The 21,105-nt window shown below is 44.5% G+C and overlaps 1 protein-coding gene and 1 non-coding gene across 3 annotated transcripts in view; both read left to right on the plus strand.

Moving 5' to 3' along the window:
• Positions 1-12,048: 12,048 nt before the first annotated feature.
• On the plus strand, positions 12,049-12,193 carry LOC122469660. The gene has a single exon (XR_006293559.1). It is a non-coding gene; the product is annotated as a U4 spliceosomal RNA (small nuclear RNA).
• A 1,279-nt stretch (positions 12,194-13,472) lies between these two features.
• ADPGK (ADP dependent glucokinase) overlaps positions 13,473-21,105 on the plus strand; it is a 28,549-nt gene continuing 20,916 nt past the window's right edge. Inside the window, exons 1-2 of one of the 2 annotated variants that reach the window (XM_043555069.1) lie at positions 13,473-13,782; positions 20,321-20,546. In XM_043555069.1, the coding sequence (XP_043411004.1) occupies positions 13,556-13,782; positions 20,321-20,546 (453 nt within the window). In that variant the 5' untranslated portion in view covers positions 13,473-13,555. The remainder of the gene's footprint in view (positions 13,783-20,320; positions 20,547-21,105) is intronic. The other variant, XM_043555068.1, reaches the window with a different exon arrangement.

A 21,105-nucleotide genomic window follows, 5' to 3' on the forward strand; every position in this document is an offset into this window, starting at 1 on the left:
TCTGTGCTGACAGCTCAGAGCCTGGAGCCTGCTTCGGATTCTGTGTGCCCCTCTCTCTCTGCCCCTCCCCTGCTCATGCCCTGTCTCTATCTCAAAAATAATAAAAATTTTTTAAAAATTAAAAAAAAAGATATAGATGTATCAGCACACAAAAATACTGACTAAGGAAGCTCATGGAAGCATGTGTTTATAATACCAAAAAACTGGAAACAACTAAAAAATATCCATTAATAGAAAGCAGGCCAAATAAGTTGAAGGTAACTATACCATGGAATACTACTAAGCCACTTAAAATGATTAGGTGGGCCTCTATGTCCACAGTATATTTTTAATTGGAAAAAAAAAAAGAAAGTACAGAAGAGCAAATTGTTTTTATCTCATCTGTGTTTTAAAAACCACATGTTTGTACACGTGAAGAGGGTGTCTTCTGAGGTATGCAAAAATGTTTCATAGTAGGTAGCTCTGGAATTGAAAGGAGAGAGGGAAAAGGGAGAAGAGAAGGAAGACTAATTTTTATTTAGTGACCTTCTGTATTTCCCCACAATTTTACAATGAGCATGTATTAACTGTATAGTAAATGATTTTAACTGAGATTTAAAATGTATACATATACATGGCACAAAAACAGACACTAAGATCAATGGAACAGAATAGAGAACACAGAAATGGACCCAGAAACATATGGCCAGCTAAACTTTGACAAAGCAGGAAAGAATATCCAGTGGAATAAAGACAGTCTCTTCAGCAACTGGTGCTGGGAAAACTGGACAGCGACATGCAGAAGAATGAACCTGGACCACTTTCTTACATCATACACAAAAATAAAATGGATAAAAGACCTGAACGTAAGACAGGAAGTCATCAAAATCCTTAAGGAGAAAGCAGGCAAAAACCTCTTTGACCTTGGCCTCAGCAACTTCTTACTCAACACGTCTCCAGAGGCAAGGGAAACCAAAGCAAAAATGAACTATTGGGACCTCATCAAAATAAAAAGCTTCTGCACAGCAAAGGAAACAATCAGCAAAACTAAAAGGCAATGGACAGAATGGGAGAAGATATTTACAAACGACATATCAGATAAAGGGTTAATATCCAAAATCTATAAAGAATTTATCAAACTCAACACCCAAAAAACAAATAACCCAGTGAAGAAATGGGCAAAAGACATGAATAGACATTTCGCCAAAGAAGACATCCAGATGGCCAACCGACACATGAAAAAATGCTCAACATCACTCATCATCCAGGAAATACAAATCAAAACCACAATGAGATACTGCCTCACACCTGTCAGAATGGCTAACATTAATAACTCAGGCAACAACAGATGTTGGCGAGGATGCGGAGAAAGAGGATCTCTTTTGTGTTGCTGGTGGGAATGCAAACTGGTGCAGCCACTCTGGAAAACAGTATGGAGGTTCCTCAAAAAACTAAAAATAGAACTACCCTACCACCCAGCAATTGCACTACTAGGTATTTATCCAAGGGATACAGGTATGCTGTTTTGAAGGGACACATGCACCCCAATGTTTATAGCAGCACTGTCAGCAATAGCCAAAGTATGGAAAGAGCCCAAATGTCCATCGATGGATGAATGGATAAAGAAGATGTGGTATATATATACACAATGGAGTATCACTCGGCAATCATAAAGAATGAAGTCTTGCCATTTTGCAACTACGTGGTTGGAACTAGAGGGTATTATGCTAAGCAAAATTAGAGAAAGACAAATATCATACGACTTCACTCATATGAGGACTTTAAGAGACAAAACAGATGAATATAAGAAAAGGGAAGCAAAAATAATATAAAAACAGGGAGGTGACAAAACATGAGACTTAAATATAGAGAACAAACAGGGTTGCTGGAGGGGTTGTGGGTGGGGGGATGGGCTAAATGGGTAAGGGGCACTAAGGAATCTACTCCTGAAATCATTGTTGCAACATTTGCAAATTAACTTTAATGTAAATTATAAAAAATAAATTCTAGAAAGTAAAATATATATATGTATATATACACATATATACATAAACACATAAACACACACACACACACACACACACACACGGATTTCCTGCAAGATTTCACTTAGAAAAAGAGTTGCACTACTAAAAACTTTGGAAAATCTTTATGCAACCCAACCCTATTGTACAAATTGCCAGGAAAAAGTGTGAGAGATCTTTGAAATGGGGGTGGGGGGGGGGGGAAATGCCCTATTGAATACTGGGCTAGTGTGCCCTTCCAGGCTACCATCTCATTGTCTTTGAGTCTATAAATTGTAGAAAACTGAAAATAATACAAATGATTCATGTTCATCGCAATGCAAATAAATTTTGTCCGGTGGAGGTGTAATTGATCCCCCGCCCCAGGGAAGGAGCCAATTTTGTATCAATTAACAAATTCATTTCATTATTCCTGATTGATGGTATGTGTGTCCGGCCTTTGTATTGTCCTTTGAACTGATTTTTCAACATATTATTCTCTCACTAACTAAGGAGTTAAAATCTGACACATGGGCATTTCATACTTTTATGAGAGATTTTCCATTTAAACAATTATCTTTTACCAAAGTGGCAATGAAGACCAGTTAAGGAAGAGATTTGCCCAAGGTTAGATGCCTATGGTTGCGAATATAGTATTAATCCCCAGCCCTCAGATTTCTTGGCTATTTTACCTATATCCTCAAGTAACAAGGATTAGAATCTTCTTACTCCATACATTGAGTTAATTTAGAAGATGCTTTCTCACAGTACGTGTACAGTCACACAGGCACAAACACGCAGCCGACAGGCCGCACAAACTCCCACAAAGACGCACACGATCCCCCCCCCCCCCAATACACACGCACAATTGGCACGCCCCAATTGGGACCTTTAGCAAATTGGCTAAAGGGTGGGAGGTGCAGCATAGCCCCTTCCGAGGACCTTTGCGCTCTGCGGGGAGAAGAGGTGGCTCCTTCGCTTCTAACGATGGGCCCGAGGCGAGTGGCGCTTGCGTGCGGCAATAAGGGGATCGAGTCCCGGTAGGGAAGCAAAGCGCCCATCCCCAGAGACAGCCAAACCCAGGAAGTGGGCCGCACACTCGCGGAAGCAGGCGCCGCCCGGGGCGCCACGCCTTTTGAGCCCTGGGGGAGTCCAGCAAGGCTCCCTGGAGGCGAAGCCTCCCCGCGGAGGTTTGAAAACCCTGGATCCAAGACTTGGAGCTCAGGACCGCTGGACTGAGCGGGGAGGGGAAAAGCCAAGCGAGGACCTATTAGGCTGCTGGCGTTTTTGTTGCACGGGAAAAGAAATCCCCCCAAATGAAGACCCAGCGTGGGTCCCGGCGGAACGCCGGGCGGCGCGTTCCTCCCTGGTGGCTCGGCGGCCCCGCCCCCCGCCGCTGCAGCTCGGGCAGTGGGCTCGCGGCGCCCCCTGCAGGCCCGGAGCCGTTCTCCCGGCGTGGCGTGGCTCCCTGGCCCTCGGCCTCCTGCAGGCGCCGGGGCGCTCCCGCAGGCGGGGCTCGGTTTTGTGCACCCCGGAGGCGCCGCATCCACGCGTCTCCATCACCAAGGGAATCCGTTCCGCAGATGAGGAAATCAAGGTTCAAAGACAGAGCCTGTGCCACGCAGGGACAAGAGGTGACTCCTTCCATAGGCCCAGCCTCATTCGTGCTCTCTTCTCCTGGGGACACCTCCCTTTGCCCTAGAGGGCTTAGATGGGACCACAGACTCAACGGCTTGCTGTGCACGCTACGCGCTCTCTACCCCAGGTTCCTCGGAGCCAGAACAGTCGTCTGGCGCGTACTTCCCGAAGCTGGCTGGGTGGGCTGCGGTGTGGACAGGAGTGCGTGTGGCATAGGGTTACTCAAGGAAAGCCTGAGAACTGCATCGGGCGTGCCCTTGGCTGTAGCCTTTCCACTTGTGTGACTGTCCTTAAGGAGACAAGTAAAGAAACAGAGAAGATTTTGTGATGAGCCTGTTCATCTCTCATTGTTTGTAATAGCCAAAACTTGTGAACAGCCTCTCTACCCATAGGTTAAATAGTCTATGCAGCCATGAAAAATCATGTTAGATAAAAAATGTTGGTGATATATCCAAATGTTCAACTGTATTGTTTTTAGAAAGTTACCAGACAACATATATGATAATAAAATAACATTTCTGTGAAGATATGTGTCTATGTGCTCACATTAAAAAAAATCTGAAAGATGTACACCAAAAAACTAACATTGACCAGTAGGATCAAGGGTGATTTTTTTTTCTGAAGTTTACTTATTTTGAGAGAGAGAGAGAGAGAGAGAAAGCGTGCATTCACAAGCTGGGGAGGAGCAGAGAGAGAGGGAGAGAGAATCCCACACAGGCTCTGCTGAGCATGCAGAGATCCCATGACCCTGAGACCATGACCTGAACCAAAATCAGGGGTCGGAGGCTTAACCAACTTAGCCACCCAGGCGCCCAACGGGTGATTTTTAAAACACGTCTATCTTTCTGTATTTTCTAAATGATACATACACGCTGATCATGTCTTGTTTTTATGGTGTTTTTTTTTTTTTTAAAGCAGAAAAGGCCCAGTGTTCACTTATCCACCCCAGAAAGGACAGAGCAGCTTAAAAAGTTGGCTCAAGGCAGTAGGAAAGGGGATTTATTGGGGCTTTTCTTTTCCCTAACCCCACAGGAATCATGCTTCTGAAGAATAGGACAGTGATGATACATTTTCCAAAGTGTTGATTATAACACAAAGTTTGCAACATGACCCAACTGACGGATCATACATTTGGCTACGGATCAGAGGCTCTGGAAGAAAGATTGCTACTGGGTACTCACATTGTAATGGATAAAGTAACCGACTGATGTGCCAGATTTTTGTTCCAGAAAGTTCACAGACGTAAGTGATGTGGTTCCTTTCTTATACTAGCTTCATGCAAATTGACTGGAGCACATAAAGCAACACCTGAAATCCACAGCTCCATCGAAGAGGCGGGGGATTTATCTACTCCAACCGGGATTTGCAGCTCTAGGCTGTGCATGGCGAGTAGGTGAAGCCATCATGTTGACAGATTCAGCTGTGACTGGGAGCAGCGATGACAAAGTAGGCTGTCAGAAAGGAGCACGTCCTCCAGACTCTCCCAGGCAAGGAGACAACATGGAAAACTCTGTTAGGCTTTTTCCTTTCGAAACTTGGCAAAGCAGAATTTGCTGAAAAGTAAGCAGTGCCGTCTGTTTTTAATTTCATTTCTCAAGAAAATCCAGCTAACTTTCATCATGATTTCATAAGCTTGTGTCTTTTTGGAAATTAACTTTTTAATATAGCTTAACTAAAAATATGTAGATTTGGGGCATAAAAGTAAAATCTGTTTCTTGGAATAGTTTTTCAGTGAAGTGCTATCCACTTTTTATTTTAAAAGTTGTTCTCTATTGTTCTAAATGATAAATAGTGCCAAAAAAAACTAAAAAACAAACAAAAAATCATGCATTACAGTTTCAACATCAGAACTGACTTGTTTAAAGAAATCAATTTGCAATAAATGGTGATGAACTCTAATGCCTCTTTAAAAAAAGATTTAGAAATAAATGCTAGAAGTATTAATTCGTTTAAAAAAAAAACATAAGCATGAATGGGGATGGGGGAAATTAGTTGCCTGCTATTTCTAGGAAGTAGGGAAGTCCATGCTGGGACTTGTAAGCCCTGCCACTGCTGCTGGGGCCAGTGACCCCAAGGGCTGACCACTTGGGATGTTAGCTGTCACTGGCCTGGGCACTGTGGTCGGAGTCTATGGTGTGAACAAGGACTACTGCTATAGAAGAACATAGAGATAACCAGCTTCATTCTGCCCTGCTTCCTGTCTCAGAATTTTTTAAAAACAGGGTGTCTTTATAAATCAGAGATTCACATCTCAGCACCCAATATCCCCACCACCACTACTACAAACTGTGCAGTTTAGGGCATGACACTTTATCTTTCCCAACCCAGTTTTTCATCTGTAAAATGGAGAGAACAATATCCATGTTATGCAGTTGCTGGGAGATTTAGTATTTTATTATTCAACAATGATTTATTGATGCCAGGCTATATTCTAGTCACTGACTAGGAACAGACAAGGCCTCTGTTTTCACGGAATTCATATTCTAATAGGGTGAGATCACAATACAGAAATTAATAAACAAATGAGAAAAATCAGCTGTTAGTAAGTTCTAGGCAGAAAATAACAGAGGGAGAGGTGGTAGAGACCCACCAGCTGACGAGATTATATTGTTTGGTCAGAGCAGGCTGTACTTGAGCAGACATATTAGTGACAGAAAGTACCCAGGCATGCAAAGATCGAGGAGGAGAAACTGGGTAAAGGGTACAGGGAAACTCTGAACTATTTTTGCAACTTCCTGTGAATATGTAACCATTTCAAAATAAAAAGGCTTTTCTAAAAAGCAACTATTGATACACACTGTAGCCTAAATGAATCAAAACAGTTATGCTGAGTGAAAGAAACCAGATCAAAAAGAGTACATACTACATGATTTAATTTATATCATATTCTGGGAAGTGTAAACTGATCTAGAGTGACAGAAAGCCAGTTATTGATTGCTTGGGTACAGAGGAGACAGGGGGGATGTTTGGGAAGGAAGGATTACAAAGGGACATGAGGAGTCTTTTGGGGGTGATGCATATATTTATTATCTTGATTGTAGTGATGGTCTCGGGTGTGTATGGTAAACTTACCAAGTCATACACTATAAATATTATACAGTTATTGTATGTCAACCTTACCTCTATAGAGGTATTAAGAAATATTATGTGGCTAGAAATAAGTCATGCTAAAGATGTGCAAAGCCTCTATACTAAAGTTGAATATGTTAGTGTGAAACATTTAGGTGGATCTAAATATGAAGAGATCTACCATAGTCTTATATTGGACAACTCAGTTCTGTAAAGATGGCAATCCTCCCCAAACCGAAACGGATCAAAATCCTAACTGGTTTGTTTGTATTTGATAAGTCAATTTGAAAATGTATATGGGAATGGAAAAAGGCCAAGGATAGCCAAGATGCTCTTGAAAAATAAGGTAGATAGGGCACCTGGGTGGCTTAGTCGGTTGAGCATCTGACTTCAGCTCAGATCATGAGCTCGCAGTTAGTGAGTTCAAGTCCCACGTCAGGCTTGCTGCTGTCAGCCTGTCAGTGCAGAGCCTGCTTCAGATCCTCTGTTTCCTTCTCTCGCTGCCCCTCCCCTACTTGCACGTGTGTGTGTGTGTGTGTGTGTGTGTGTGTGTGTCTGTGCTCTCTCTCTCTCAAAAAATAAAACATTTTTTAAAAAGAAAGAAAAATAAGATACAAAGAACCTACATTATCAGATATCAAGATAATGAGGTGCTGGTACAAGGGTGAATAAATAGATCCATGAAAGAGAATAAAGAGCCCCTAAAACCAGTCCAAACATATCTGGACACTTGATATTGGACAGAGATAGGAATGCAGGTCATTGAGAAATGGCTAGTAAAATACACCGGGTCAACTGAGTATCTATAAGGATTCCTCCCGTGATACACAAAAATCAACTCCAAAGTGGATTAACTCCCTAAGCATGAAATGCAAAATCATACAGCTCTGAGAAGTATAAAGCTTCTCTAGTATAGTGTAGGAGGATAGTATAGGAGAAGATCTTCATGACCCTGGGTAGGGAAAGATTTTTTTTTTAAGCAAGTAACACAAAGCACTAATGATAATGGAAAAGGCCGCAAGAAAAAGGAACAAGTTACTAACAGCATTAAAATTAAGAACTTTATTCACTAAAGGTATTATAAGGAGAATGAAAACACAAGGGACAGGGGTAGAAGACAAAATATCTGCAACTAACAAAAATGTTGTCAAGACCACAATGAGACACCACTACACATCTTACAGAATGGCAAAGCTTTAAGAACCTGTTGGTGTGTATTGTGGAGCAACAGCCAATCTCATATGCTGTGAGTTGGTGAGAGAGCTGGCATACCATTTTGGAAGGATGTCTGACATTATCTAGTAAAGTTGAAGACAGGTGTTTCATATGACCCAGAAATTTTACTCTTGGTGAACCTCTTTGACAGCCTGATGAAACTTAACATGCATGTGTATCAGCAGTATGTACATAGCAATGTTGTACGGAACAGTAAAAACTTGGGGAAATTCCAAGTGTTCTACTTACCATAAACTGGGCAAATAAATTATAGTATTTTTATTCAATGGAATATTACATAGATGCTGAACAACCAAAAAATAGAAAAGGCCACTGCACAGTGATCTATGTGGAGATGACTGTCCTCTTTATAGTGAGAAAATGGCAGACCAGCAGGGCTGAGAAGAAAATTAAATAGACTTCTTAGGAACCAGTTGTAGCAATGGGAGGGAATGTTCTGTCATGTAGCAACATGTAGCAGACACTGTGCTAGGCTCTTTTAAGATATGTCTACCTCTCACAACCATTTGGTATGGTAGGAATTATTTTGCAGGCAAGGAAACTGAGGGTCAGAAAGGTTAAATGACTTGCCTGAGATGCACAGAGACTGGGTGGCAGAAATAGAGATTTAAAAACAGGCATCAAATCCCACATTCCTTCCACTGGAGTAGAGGTGTTGATTGCCTTGCAACGGCCATGTGCCAACTCTCCTTTCTTTCCGAACCCCTATTTTATCATGGCACACCCTCCCCTCTATGCCATCACCCTACAGATGGCAGGGCAAAAGACGGAGCAAGCCTGGGCCCCCGGCCGCTCCAGAGCAGCCCAGACATGCCATACCACTTGGATGTTTTTGCTTCCTTTTATTTTCTCCTTTATTTATTTTTGGAAAACAGCTACTGGACTAAGTGGTCCTAGAATTATTAGGGTTAGGGTTGCTGGGTGGCTCAGTAGGTTCAGCTCAGGTCATGATCTCATGCATCGTGGGTTCAAGCCCCACGTCAGGCTCTGTGCTGACAGCTCAGAGCCTGGAGCCTGCTTCGGATTCTGTGTCTCCCTCTCTCTCTGTCCCTTCCCTGCTCACGCTCTGTCTCTCTGTCTCAAAAATAAATAAGCATTAATATGTATAGAATTGTTAGGGTTCTTGAAACAAGAAGGAAATATAGTTACGGGCGCTTGGGTGGCTCAGTTGGTTAAGCATCCAACTCTTGATTTCAGCTCAGGTCATGATCTCATGGTTTATGAGTTCAAGCACTGGGTATCAGCACAGAGCCTGCTTGGGATTCTCCCTGCCCCTCTCCCACTCTCTCTCTGAAAACAAATAAATAAACATTTTTCAAAAAGAGAGGAAATCCTTAAAAACTGAGAACAAACTGAGGGTTGATGGGGAGTGGGAGGGAGGGGAGGGTGGGTGATGGGTATTGAGGAGAGCACCTTTTGGGATGAGCACTGGGTGTTGTATGGAAACCAATTTGACAATAAATTTCATATATTGAAAAAAAATAAAAAAAATAAATGTTAAAAGAATTAAAAATAAATAAATAAATAGATAGATAAAAAATAAATAAAAAGAGAGGAAATGCAGTTAAAAGGCAAACTTTCCATTTCCTTCTAAACATACACGGCAAATATTACAGAACCCAGATCTGATGGCTGTATCATCCTCCAGGACCTACAGCAGGGCTGGTTTATACAGCCTGCAGAGGAGCACCAAGCTGGAGAGTCCCTAGTGTGAACAGGCTACAGCAGCCAGTGTGACAGCTATGTTCCAGAAGCATGCCTCACACGGCCCCCTTACACATTTGCCCTGTGAAGCTCATAGGCCCCTGCCAGACAGAAGCCCAGGCAGCTCTGCCCCTCCCACTTTCCCACGCTCAGCACTTCCTCCTGGCCCAAAGCAGTTAATCCCAAAGCCCAAAGAAATCCAGCGCCACCACACTGTTGCATCCCCACAAACTAAGAAGTTCTCTGCCCTAATCTATGTGGGAGGTCCTATTAATGTCCATGAACTATCATGATTTGCAGCTGACATCATGTCACCTGGCTCCTATGCCTTCAACACTCTGCCTTTCCTTGTTCAGCAACCTATCCTCCTAGCTCTTCTAGTGCCCTCCTGATGGCAGATTAGGGAGGAGGGTGTCTGATTGCCCAGGGCTATGGCTGCAGACATAAAACTTTCTCTTTTCAGATCCTAGGATCCTTTATCCCTTCTCTTTTGTCTCCTTAGAGTTTTCTACAATCTTCAAAGCTGAGCTCTCACTCTGGCCTTTGGGTGTGGCCTGTGGTGGTCTGTGTCTCTGGCTTGAGCAAAGGCCTTGACACAGTGTGGACTTCGGAGAGCAGCTTGGATGAAACTCCACAGGCCTGCAACTGTGGAAAAGTGGGTTAGCCCAGCTTACATAAGGACTATTTGGTACCACTTTAGTTTCTGTTCCAGTGTGGGAACAAACTTGCTCCTTAAAACCCCTCTGATCACATGTGTGGTGTTGACTTGTGTTGTTGTCAAAGCCAAAGCTTCAGGCTAATTTGGGAACTGACAGCACTCTGCTAATTCCTTGTAGAAATATGGGATCTGCACCTTGGCCTTCCAGGTCAGGGTCTTGGGGGGGACACCTGGGGCCTCCATTTGCCTCTGAGTTTTCTGGAACCAAATTGCTTTTTTTTCTCATTTCAAGATCCTAAGAGAGAGAACCAACTGCAAAAGACCATGTCTGGAAGCAATTTGAGTGGGGGGAAGGGGTGTCTGGAGGCCTGCCCAGCCCCTTTTTCTTTGTTCAGCCTAGAGAATGGAGCCACGGCTGCCCATTCTGGGCTCTTTTGTATAATTGCCCCCAGAAATCTAACCTCTAGAAAAATTGCTTGCAATGCATTGCAGACTCTCTAAACAGATAAGATTATCAGAATCCAAAATGACTATTTTTCATTAAGGAAATATTTTAAGCAGGGTCGTAGCACCAAAAATAGCTGAATGCTCACCCCTGAGCTCCTGGTAAGTGAGAGGGAATTTAAGGCCACTGTGATTGTACAGGTGACCAGAAGTCACATCAGACTCTGCCACGACTGGCAAATGTAACTGGTATTCTTCCTATAGCTCCTGCTGTTCTCAGTTGGGACTGAGGTCCACACTCTGGGCTCTTTGTCCAGCCCTGCCATCACCCACAACACAAACCTACACTGAGCGACCAACCAGCAAGAGCCCCAGAGCAGCCTCAACAATGGGCAGATGGCTGCAGCCCACAGAGTACTGGCACCCCATGTGGACTTTTACATGAGAAATAAATCTCCATTTTATTCAAGCTGCTGTAGTTTTGTTTCTGTGGCTAAATCCAAAGTTCTAGTATAATGTATTTAAAAAAAATTTTTTTTAACATTTATTTACTTTTGAGAGAGAGACAGAGAATGAGCAGGGAGGGACAGAGAGAGAGAGAGAGAGAGAGAGAGAGAGAGAATCAATCTGAAGAAGATCCAGGCCCTGGGGTGTCAGCACAGAGCTTGACACGGGCTCAAACTCATGAACTATGAGTTCGTGACCTGAGCAGAAGTCAGATGCTGAGTGGACTGGGCCACCCAGGTGCCCCTAGTATCATGTATTTTAAAGCTGCTAAGAGAGTACAACTTAAATACAAAGAAACAAATGTTGTAACTATGCGAGGTAGTGATGTTAACTAAACTTATTGTAATCATGGTGCAGTATATACATGTATCAAATCATTATGTTGGACACCTTACTTATACAGTGTTATAACTGACATGTCAATTATATCTTAATAAAACTGAGGGGTTAAGGGGGCGGGGGTAGTTCTGGCAAGGCTGGAAAGAAGCAGAAGCATTAGTTTCAAAGTGCTGGCAGTTCAGCAGCTACCTTGGGAGCCAGAAGGTAAGGCCCCAGGCAGCTTTGTTTCCACATGACTCTGGTGTGGAAGCATTTCCCTGTATCTCTAGGACTGTCTGCTCCATGGTCCTCCCACAGTTTCCTGAGCGCCCCCAAAACTTCATCTTGGAAATATATTTAACTAACTCTATCTGACCATCGAGCCTATGTGACCTTGCGGGTCCAGAAAAGGAAAAGAAAAACAAACAAACACACCTAGCCACGGACTCTTGACTCTTGGTCCAAATTCTCAGTAGAGAGAAGTGTTCTGTGAGCTTTGTGCAGGGGCAGTATCATAGCCAATGAGGTTTATCTGAGGCAAAATTATTGCTAATTGAGAAGTGTTCCCTGCCATTGGAGGATTCCCTGCTTTTGAGTTAGGTGCTGGTTCAGTCATCTCTGGGATGGTAGGGAAACATGCCCACTGTGGGCCATGAGAGGGAATAGTTTCTCTAGGAACTGATTTGACACATCTCAGGAGAGAGAAGGGACAGGAAACTCTAAAGAAGACAGTTTCGTGGCTCCACGCAAATCTTACTGGCTCCTTGGCTTCTTTCTTTTCCTATAGCAGCCCAAATCTCTTCCTGTGTGAACATCTCCTTTGAAAAGGCTGCTACAATCAGGGATCAGGTGGGCTGGATGGGGTGAGCTAGGAGAAGGTAGATGGCCAGGAGGGGGAAGAGCAGGTGATGTGGGGGTTGGGGAGTGTGGGAGGTGGGGGAATAAACCCTATAGCCCAAGATCAAAGCTAGGGAAATTAAGTTTCATTGCCAAGTCCAAAGGTCAGAGGCAGAGTGGAAAGTCGGACACAAAGCCAGTCAGGAGAAAAAATGGCAACAAGCCAGGGAAGAAAACCAGGAGGTGCATGGTGGCCACTGAGAAGGAACTGGCAACAAGCCTAGCTTCACTGGTTTCAATGTGGGCTCGCAGAAAGAGGGCCCCAACGAGGAAGACAGGGCCTACCTGGGTTGAAGCCCTACCACCAAGGGAAAAGAAGAGAAACCAGTCTTTCTTAACCCAAGTCCATAACCTCCCTAACACAAGATTGTGTGCCTGTGTGCGTTTTTCTGATACTGTTAAAGGGAACAGCGCCCCCCAGAGGATTATCTTAAGGCTTGAGTGTGATCATCCCTAGAGGAGGAACACTGCTGGCTCTCCCGTCTTGGAATGGGCCTCGAGTGGCCGAAGGCCTCGGCTACCCTCTAAAGGAGCAGAATCCCCTGCCACGCGCGCCCCAGGGGCTCGCTGCGGCGCTGCTGCCCTCTGAGCTAATTCCCCCCGGGAGGAAGAGGAATTGTTAAATCAGCGGTGGAGGATGGACACACGCGGAGGGATGGCTTAAAAGACGGGGAGTGTAACTGGTGTCCTTCCCGGCAAACGCAGGCGCTGCTCAAGCGGGGACACTGACCGGCTCAAAGATTAACGTGAGGTTGGCCCGCTTCTTCATAATCTGTCTGTTTCCTCGTATTGGAACAACAAACGTGCCCTCGCCCCTCTGGTTTGGGGTCCGGGATGGAGCTGGGAGGTGGGGGGACGCGCGGGGCCTGCCTCCCGGCTCCGCGTTCGGACCTTTGTCCAACCCTCTGCAGGGCCTCGCAACCGCGCCCCCCAGCGCCAGAGTTGGCGCCTGCGGAGAGGCGCGGAGCCCCGCCCCCAGCCCGCCCCCGGGGGCCGCGGCGCACTGGCGTGACGTGGCGCGTGTGGACGTCGGCGCACGCAGAGACGGAAGAGGCGCGGGCCGGGAAAGGAGCTGTCTGGACGCTGCGGCGCCTCGGTCCCCATGGCGCTGTGGCGCGGCTCTGCGTACGCCGGCTTCCTGGCGCTGGCGGTGGGCTGTGTCCTCCTGCTGGAGCCGCAGCTGCCCGGCTCGGCGCTGCGCTCGCTGTGGAGCTCGCTACAGCTGGCGCCCACGCCCCCGGGACCCGGCTCCCCTGAGGGCCGCTTGGCGGCCGCCTGGGACGCGCTCATTGTACGGCCGGCCCGGCGTTGGCGCCGCGTGGCCGTGGGGTGAGTGCCTGCGGGGCCTGAGTCTCAGGGTCTCTCCAAGGAGGTGCGGGCGCTCCGGGCCTCTTAGGGTCACATTGGCGGAGTTCGGGCGGCTGGGGAGCTGGGAGGTAGAGCCGCGCGGAAACAGGGGTTGCCAAATGTCCCCGGGAGGCCCCTCGGCGCTGGTGTCCACGCTGCCTCCTTGACGAGAAGCGTCAGACGTCTAGGACGAGCCCCGTTCGTCGCTGCTGCAAGGACTCACCAGACTGCTTTTTGCTCTCGGCTAGCCTCTGCATCCTTCTCTCGTCTTGGTAGGACCAGCCTAATAGCTTCTTGCAAATCCCGCGCAGCCTGACACCCTCATGTTCCAGTCTCCTTCATTCCTGTTTCGGCTCGTCTGCCTTTTTCCGGTCAAAGACACCTGGTCTTACGGCGCTCATCCTCTTGGTTCTGAACTTCTTGAGTGAGTGGCGTGGCCGCTGCCTTTAACTGCTGACTTTATTTCCCTTGTTTTCGCTTCCTGAACGTCCGGGAGACCCCCACTCTACTGAAACTACTCTCTGAAAACTCACTGGTGACTTGTTGATTTTCCAGTTCAACTGCCTTTTTTTTTTTTGGTCTTCACTGCCAACTGTCTGCAGTCTTGCACGCGCTAAAGAGTTTCCCTTTTTGAAACTCTTTTCTTCCCCTGACTTCAGTGACATGGCATATATAAGGTTCTCCCAGCTCACAGCGCCTCCTTTCTTTGTGTTCCTCTCCAAAAAATGTATTTGTTCTCCTCACACAAACTTTAAACCCTGTCTCAGTTCGACTTAAATATCTTGTCTTCACCTTTAAAGCACCATACAAAAGCAGGCCATCTATGAAATATTCTGCAGGTTTTTGTGAGTGCTGGGGGAAGGCTAAGGTAGAGAGCCAAGTTATCCTGAAGGTTAGACAAAATAATCGTGTAATCTAGCATGCCTTCTGCTGTAAAGAGCACTCAAACGTTAGCTAGTTTTTTCGTTTTGTTTTGTTTTTTAATACCAGTGTATTGTTTCTTCAGATATATCCCCTTTTATCTCTTCTTTCAAGTTCAGGCCCTTTCACCAACTTCCTTATCAGCTTCTTAATTGTCCTCCCTGGTTTTATGCACATTCAACAAAAATCATCAACTGCATGGTATGTGCTAGGTTCTGATACAGAAATGGGTGAAGCAAGATCCCCGCCTCATTTGTTGAAAAGAGATATATTTATTATTAGTGCTCATGCTGCCATAACAGTATACCACAGACTGAGTGGCTTAAACAACAGAAATTTATTTTCTCAACAGTTCTAGATGCTGATAGTCTCAGATCAAGGTGAGGTGCTGGCAAGATTGGTTTCTAGTGAGTCCTCTCTTTCTGACTTGCAGATGCCCCCTTCTCACCGTGTACCCATGTGGCCTTTTCTCTGTGCATGCACACTCCTGGTGTCTCTTCCTCTTATATGGACCTCAGCCCTGTTAGATTAAATAGTCCTTATCTCCAAAAACAGTCACATTTGTGGTAAATGCTTCAGCATACGAATTGGTGGGGGACAGGGGCACACAGTGCTCTCTGTAACAGTTATCAGAAGTGCTTTGCAGAACTAGGGCTAAAAACGAGGTAGCCTTGTGTCTCAAAGGATTACTAATTCTTCCCAGGATGAGGCTTTGGAAAATGCTCTGAGAAGGTGATGTCACATTTATTAAATCACAAATCACCCCAAAACTCGGTAGCTTAACACATGGGCATTTTATTATCTTTTCTGATTCTCAGGTTCAGTTAGGCTCTGCTAGGCAGTTCTCACTGGAGGGGCAGCTTCAGTCAGATGGTGTCTGGGACTGGAATCCTCTTTAAAGGTTGATTGTGGTTGTCAGCTACAGCCTCAGCTACGTCCTGAGCACCTACAGGCGTTCTGTGCAGCTAGCTATGTAGGTTTCTCATAGCAGAGTAAATAGAATGTTCCAAGACGACCAGGCAGAAGCCTTAATGCCTTTTACGACCTAATCTTAAAAGCACAGTGTTACTTCTACCACAGTCCTAGGTCCAGCTGGTTTCAAATGGATGGGACTTGGAGCACATCTTGATGGAAGGAGTGTCAACATCACATTGTAAAAAGGATGGAACATCTTGTGACCATCTTGGACAATATAATCTGCTATAGTGACTGCATGGGATAGGCCCTGGAGAAAAAATGGGATTTCTTCACAGAAGTGGGGTGGGGTGGGGGGATAAGACCACCTAAGCAGAGAGAACCAAATGTGAAGTACACAGTTTAGGAACAGCAAGTTGGCCCTGTTTTGAGGGCAAGGACCTTATGGTAGAGAGAGGTGAGTAAACGATGCTGAGAAGGGCCTTTCATATCAGGGTAGGTGGTAGGAGAGCAGTAACGGTTTATAAGCAGGTAAATAAGACTAAGTTCTTTGCTGAGAATAACTGGTAGGAACGTAAAGGGTGGGTTTTGAGCCACGGCTGTAACCCGATTGACAGTTTCACATCACTCTTGTGGGTAACAGACATCCGTTGGTAACATTTTTCATTACCCACAGGGATTTAGCCCTAAAGATGGTGATGTGCAAGGAGTAGGTGAGAGAAGTTGCAGTACTTGAACTAGAATTTCATTTGGGGGAGGGGATGTTGCAGTTTGACTTCTCAGGAGAACACACACTTTCACTTGCACTCTGGATGCACAATGTAGTGTGGTTGATAAGGAGGAAAGTCTTGACATCCTGACCTTACTTAAGAGGCCGTTGTAGGGTCTGGGTGAAGGGAGAGGAGAGCCTTTTTTCATTCGCAGTGTACTAAATGTGAAATTTGTTAACAGGTTGAGTGTGGTAAAGAAAGGCAGTCCAGAATGACAAGTTTTTAGCATCGGGCATTTTATAACCTTATGTACATAGATACAAATATTGTCATCCAGTTTTCATAGATAAGTAAACCAAAGCTTTAGAAATATTGATTGGCCCAAGATTACACAGCTGTTAACTACCAGAGTCACAAGATAAGCCGGTTTCTGGCTCCGATCTTGTTCGTGCCACATTACTGCTATGAGACTAAGAAAAGAGATCAAGTTTGTGTTGAAAAGTAACAGGTTGGATTTCAGAGGAGGGGGCACTGTGCCTGCTTGTGGGATTTCAGATGAAACTGAGCCTTCAGCTGACAGTGAGGCTGAAGTTTAGGAGCATATTGAGCAGGCTTGCAGGCTTTGGAGATGCCAATGGTTAAGTTGAGGTCAGAGACTGGATAGGATTGCCCCGGAAGAGAGCAAGAAAGGAAAGTAAATGGCAAGGGTGGAATTCTGGGAGGCACCAGCATGTAGGGGGCTGGTGGAAAGGACCCAGAGAAAAAACGGATAGGACATGTTTCAAGAAAGATGGTCAGGGGTGGGCACGCTACCACACCTTTCTAAAATGTGCCACCTCCTCTGCTCCAAAATCGGACTCTGGTGCCTGAGACCCATTGAGTGAATCATGAACCTAGTGTTCATTCCCCAATACCTGGCTTTTCCCTGGCCTTTGAAGCCTGTCATACTCCACTCCTCTCTTCAGCTCTCCATTCTAACTAGATCCACATTCTTACTCTATCCACACGTAAAGTTAATCTCTTCATCTGCACCTGTGCTTGTGCACACTGCATGCAAGGGCTTCAGTATCGGATAAATCTGGGTTTGAATTTAGCCTCCTCCATTTGTGGCCTTTGGAATGTCAGTCAGCCTCTAGCCTCAGCTTTTCTCAGCTGAAAGCAGTGAGAACTACTTGCCTATCTTACCGTGTTTTGCAAACTGGTGTGATCTCTCTGAAAACACCTGCCTCACATGCATTGCTTCAGAAATACCAGCCTTCTCTCTCTGACCAGAGCACCATCGAGAGTTCAGCGCAGGGACCACTGCCCCTGCACCTTTGGATCTCTCTTCTCTGCAGTTCTGCATCTTCTGGTGATTATGATTACCCATTGTACATATCTCAGGTATAGGGTTAAAGCTAGGAAGAACTTAAGGAAACATTTTACAGATAATGAAACAGAAGGGAGGTGATTAGAACCACCATCCTTGCCTTTAAAGAATTTACAGTCTAGAAGGGGAACTGTGCTCCCTTCCCCAGCCCCCCAACAAACCTCTGGCAGTAGGGCACGGAAGCTCAGGCTTCCCTGTCCTTGTAGTCCTTCCTCTTGTTTGGACCTTCAGTATCTGTTGCCTTGCTTTAGTTTCCAGTTATTGCATCTGTGTCTTCCTTTTCTCCAAACTCACATTACAATCTTTTATACCTTTTGTACTCAACTGTGAAATTCTGCCTGAAGTCAAATGAGCATAATTTTGTCTTCTGGTTCTTTTGCTCCCTCCCTCTCTCTAATTCCGCTGGTAATAAAGCGATGTAGGTAATGTGCTTGTTTACATTTTCAGATGCTGTTGAATTGAGGTAAGTGCAGAGGAAGATTCTTGCTCTGGTTAAAGGGTGACTAGAAAGCACATGGAGAAGTACTTAGTTTGGTGTCTGGCACAGAGATGTTCAATGATCCCTTTTTACTAAAGGCTACTGAATAAAATGTTTTCCTTTTATAAGATTTTTTCCCCTTTGTATTCATGGCATGATTAAGTTGGGGGGTAGAAAATGTTCCTATGGTAGTTACATTTTTTTTAATCAAAATTCTGTTGAGTTTTGTCTTGTATTGCAAAGTATGCTGAACATTGTTCCTTTTGGTTTTTTTGTAACTTTTGCAAACTTCCCCCATTCCCATCTTTGAAGAATCAAACTCTATTCAAGGTCTCAGCACACCACTGGATATGAAGGCGATGTGTTAAGAGTCTACCCTTTAGATATATAATGTTGCATCCAGTAGAAATAAAGAACACCCTGTATGAGGTGGAATTGAGACTGGTTTATAAGGTTTGCTTGGTTTATGATCATGCAGGGCTGTGAAAGGCATGTTTTTTAAACACCGTTAAGCTCCTGCCACATGAATGTCAGTGTGTTTTATGCACTGAAGGGCATAGTAACTCTTAGATTATGCCTTTCCAGTTGACCAGAGTATGTATGTATCTTTAATTTTAAAAGAATAAGTAAATTTGAATATTTAAATGCTGATTGGTAGGCAGAAATCTTTTTTAAAGCATGGGATCCATAGGGGAAAAATAAAGCATCCTTATGAAGAGGGTGTAGTCAGTTTGTATCACTAGGAGAGATGTGTCTCTTCCTTGCCATTGTAAACCTTATATCTAGTCTACATATGAACCTTTTAAAAATTATAGTGCTTTTCAATTATAAACATAATACATGCTTATAAAAATTAGAAATCTAATGAAAAACGAAATTCCTCTCTCTTACCCAATCTCATTCCTCTTAGGGTTTACCACCATTAATGACTTTGTTAATTTCCAGATCCAGAGATTTTTTTTTTTTTTTAAGAGACTAGAAGGGAAACATTGTAGCTATATTCCACACTAGAATCCAGTCCTTCGGTCCTTCTTTATTGATGATTATACTTTCTGGTTTGAAGCTGCTTGGATTTCACCTGCAAGCCCAGCCCCCTTCTCACCGGGAGCTATTTATTGGCCTTCTGTGGGCCTAGGTTCTCTCAGAGGCTTACAAGCTGTCTGTGTGGTCATCTAGCCCCATTGGCAAGAATGACATCCCCAATAGAAGCAAAAATAAAGGTGACTATGGGTTGGGGGGCAGAAGGTCCTCATCTAGCTACCCAAATTATTTGACCCTTCTCTTTTAAGGGGTGGCTTTTTAACATTAAAAATATAAGCCAGAACTTTTCTGTGCACACATAGGAGAGAGGCCATGCCAGACAACCATAACTCTTTATAATTTGATTCCACAGAGCCAACCAGGTGATGCAGCATTGATTTCTTAGGAGCCCTTTAAGGTCATGGGTTGGTCCAGTGAACACCTGCCAAGTGATGAGTCGTTACAAGACTGCAGGTGTGCCTGAGTCTTTAAGATACCACTTAACTCTTAAGAGTTTCAGCTGGGAGTATTTACACATTTAGGTATTTAGTGTTTTACCACCTTCCACATGTGTCTTTGGAGGTAGGCTATCAGATACTTGACTTTTGACCAACACTTACATTTTGCTTACTTTGCACCAGTGTTCCTAAGCATATATTAATCTTTGAAACAGTTCTATAAGTTAAATACCCATATTATGCCATTTTATAAATAAGGAAACTGAGACACAGAAATTTGACTTGCCCAAGTCACAAAGCCAGTGTGAATCCAGACTGTTTGGCTCTGCCAGCATTTTCTCAGAAATGCTGTATTTGTGTTATCATGATATCTTTATTCTAAAATGCTGAGCACTTGTCTTCTCTTTGTAGCTCGCAAAGGTTTGCCAACCTATTGAAAAGAATCCTGTGTTCCAATCCTCAGAAATATTCTGGCATACGTCCAGATAAAAGACTCTTCCTTCTGCCATATGCTGTGTACTTCCCAGTTAAGGTTTCAGATCCACTTCGTCTGTTTGAAATGTTCCTGGAAACACTTCTCTGTTGTTAAATGCAGAATAGGTACTTCTGGTTTTCTCTTTCACACTGCCTCTTCCTTCCTTCCTTCCAGAGTCAATGCCTGTGTGGATGTAGTGCTCTCAGGAGTGAAGCTCTTGGAGGCGCTTGGTCTGAGTCCTGGGAATGGGAAAGATCACACCATTCTGCATTCAAGGAATGATCTGGAAGAAGCTTTCATTCATTTCATGGGGAAGGGAGTGGCAGCTGAGCGCTTCTTCAGTGATAAGGAAGCTTTCCATGACATTGCCCAAATTGCATCAGAGCTTCCAGGAGCCCAGGTCTGTTTGGTTCACCAGCAGTAAATTAAGAGAAGGTGGGGAAAGATACCTTTTTGTATGCTTCCTAGAAGCAACTGATAAGCTTTGTCTTCATTCTCTCCCAAATGTGATTGTTGGGAATCCAGTTCTGCAGTGTTTTCCCTTTTTGTAGGACTGTATATCTGAACTTCCATTAACTCCACTGTTTCCAGTCAGTTAAATTCAGCCAGTATTTATGAAGCATAGTTACTAAGAGTTTGGTTCTGGTTCATCCCTTAAATTGCTCTTTTTTCATATTAAGAGGTGGGAAAGATACCTACCTCTTAACTTGTTTGGGTATTGCTTGTGGCTCATAACATGGAATAATTGTAGTATGACTGAGTCCTTCCTGAGCAGAATAAGGCCAAATGCACAGAGAACTAGTTGTAGCTTTTGCATGGCAAGGGAGAGCTGGATCTTCACCTCTGCTCTAGTGTTCCAGAGCCAGGCTCCTTACCTCAGCATTACTGACACTTAGGGTTGGTTAATACTTTGTTGTAGGGGCTGTCCTGCCCATTGTGAGATGTTCAGCAGCATCTCT

The sequence above is a fragment of the Prionailurus bengalensis genome, chromosome B3, assembly GCF_016509475.1.
Source record: "Prionailurus bengalensis isolate Pbe53 chromosome B3, Fcat_Pben_1.1_paternal_pri, whole genome shotgun sequence".
Taxonomy (NCBI): domain Eukaryota; kingdom Metazoa; phylum Chordata; class Mammalia; order Carnivora; family Felidae; genus Prionailurus; species Prionailurus bengalensis.